The following is a 243-nucleotide window of genomic DNA, read 5'->3' as shown; positions in this document are numbered from 1 at the left end:
CTTTCTGTTCAATGGAACGATTGCGGACAATATCCGCTTTGGAAAACCGGACGCAACCATGGAAGAGGTTATGCAGGCGGCAAAAACCGCACAGGCATATGACTTCATCATGGAAAAGGAGCATGGCTTTGAGGAAGAAATCACCGAGGGAGCGACCAATGTTTCCGGCGGGCAGAAGCAGCGTCTTTCCATTGCCCGGGCGCTGGTGCGCAAGCCGGATATCTATGTGTTTGATGATTCCTT

At 51.4% G+C, this 243-nt stretch overlaps 1 protein-coding gene across 1 annotated transcript; it reads left to right on the top strand.

Moving 5' to 3' along the window:
- Window positions 1-4: 4 nt before the first annotated feature.
- LOC106820655 (uncharacterized ABC transporter ATP-binding protein y4gM-like) lies at window positions 5-239 on the top strand (the record flags this gene model as incomplete). The annotated part of the gene is made up of 1 exon (XM_014825158.1): window positions 5-239. A coding segment is annotated over one exon (235 nt), but the record flags the coding sequence as incomplete, so codon positions are not given.
- Window positions 240-243: the final 4 nt, after the last annotated feature.

The sequence above is a fragment of the Priapulus caudatus genome, unplaced genomic scaffold (assembly GCF_000485595.1).
Source record: "Priapulus caudatus unplaced genomic scaffold, Priapulus_caudatus-5.0.1 Scaffold49955, whole genome shotgun sequence".
NCBI lineage: Eukaryota > Metazoa > Priapulida > Priapulimorpha > Priapulimorphida > Priapulidae > Priapulus > Priapulus caudatus.
This window is presented reverse-complemented; position numbering and strand designations above follow the sequence as displayed.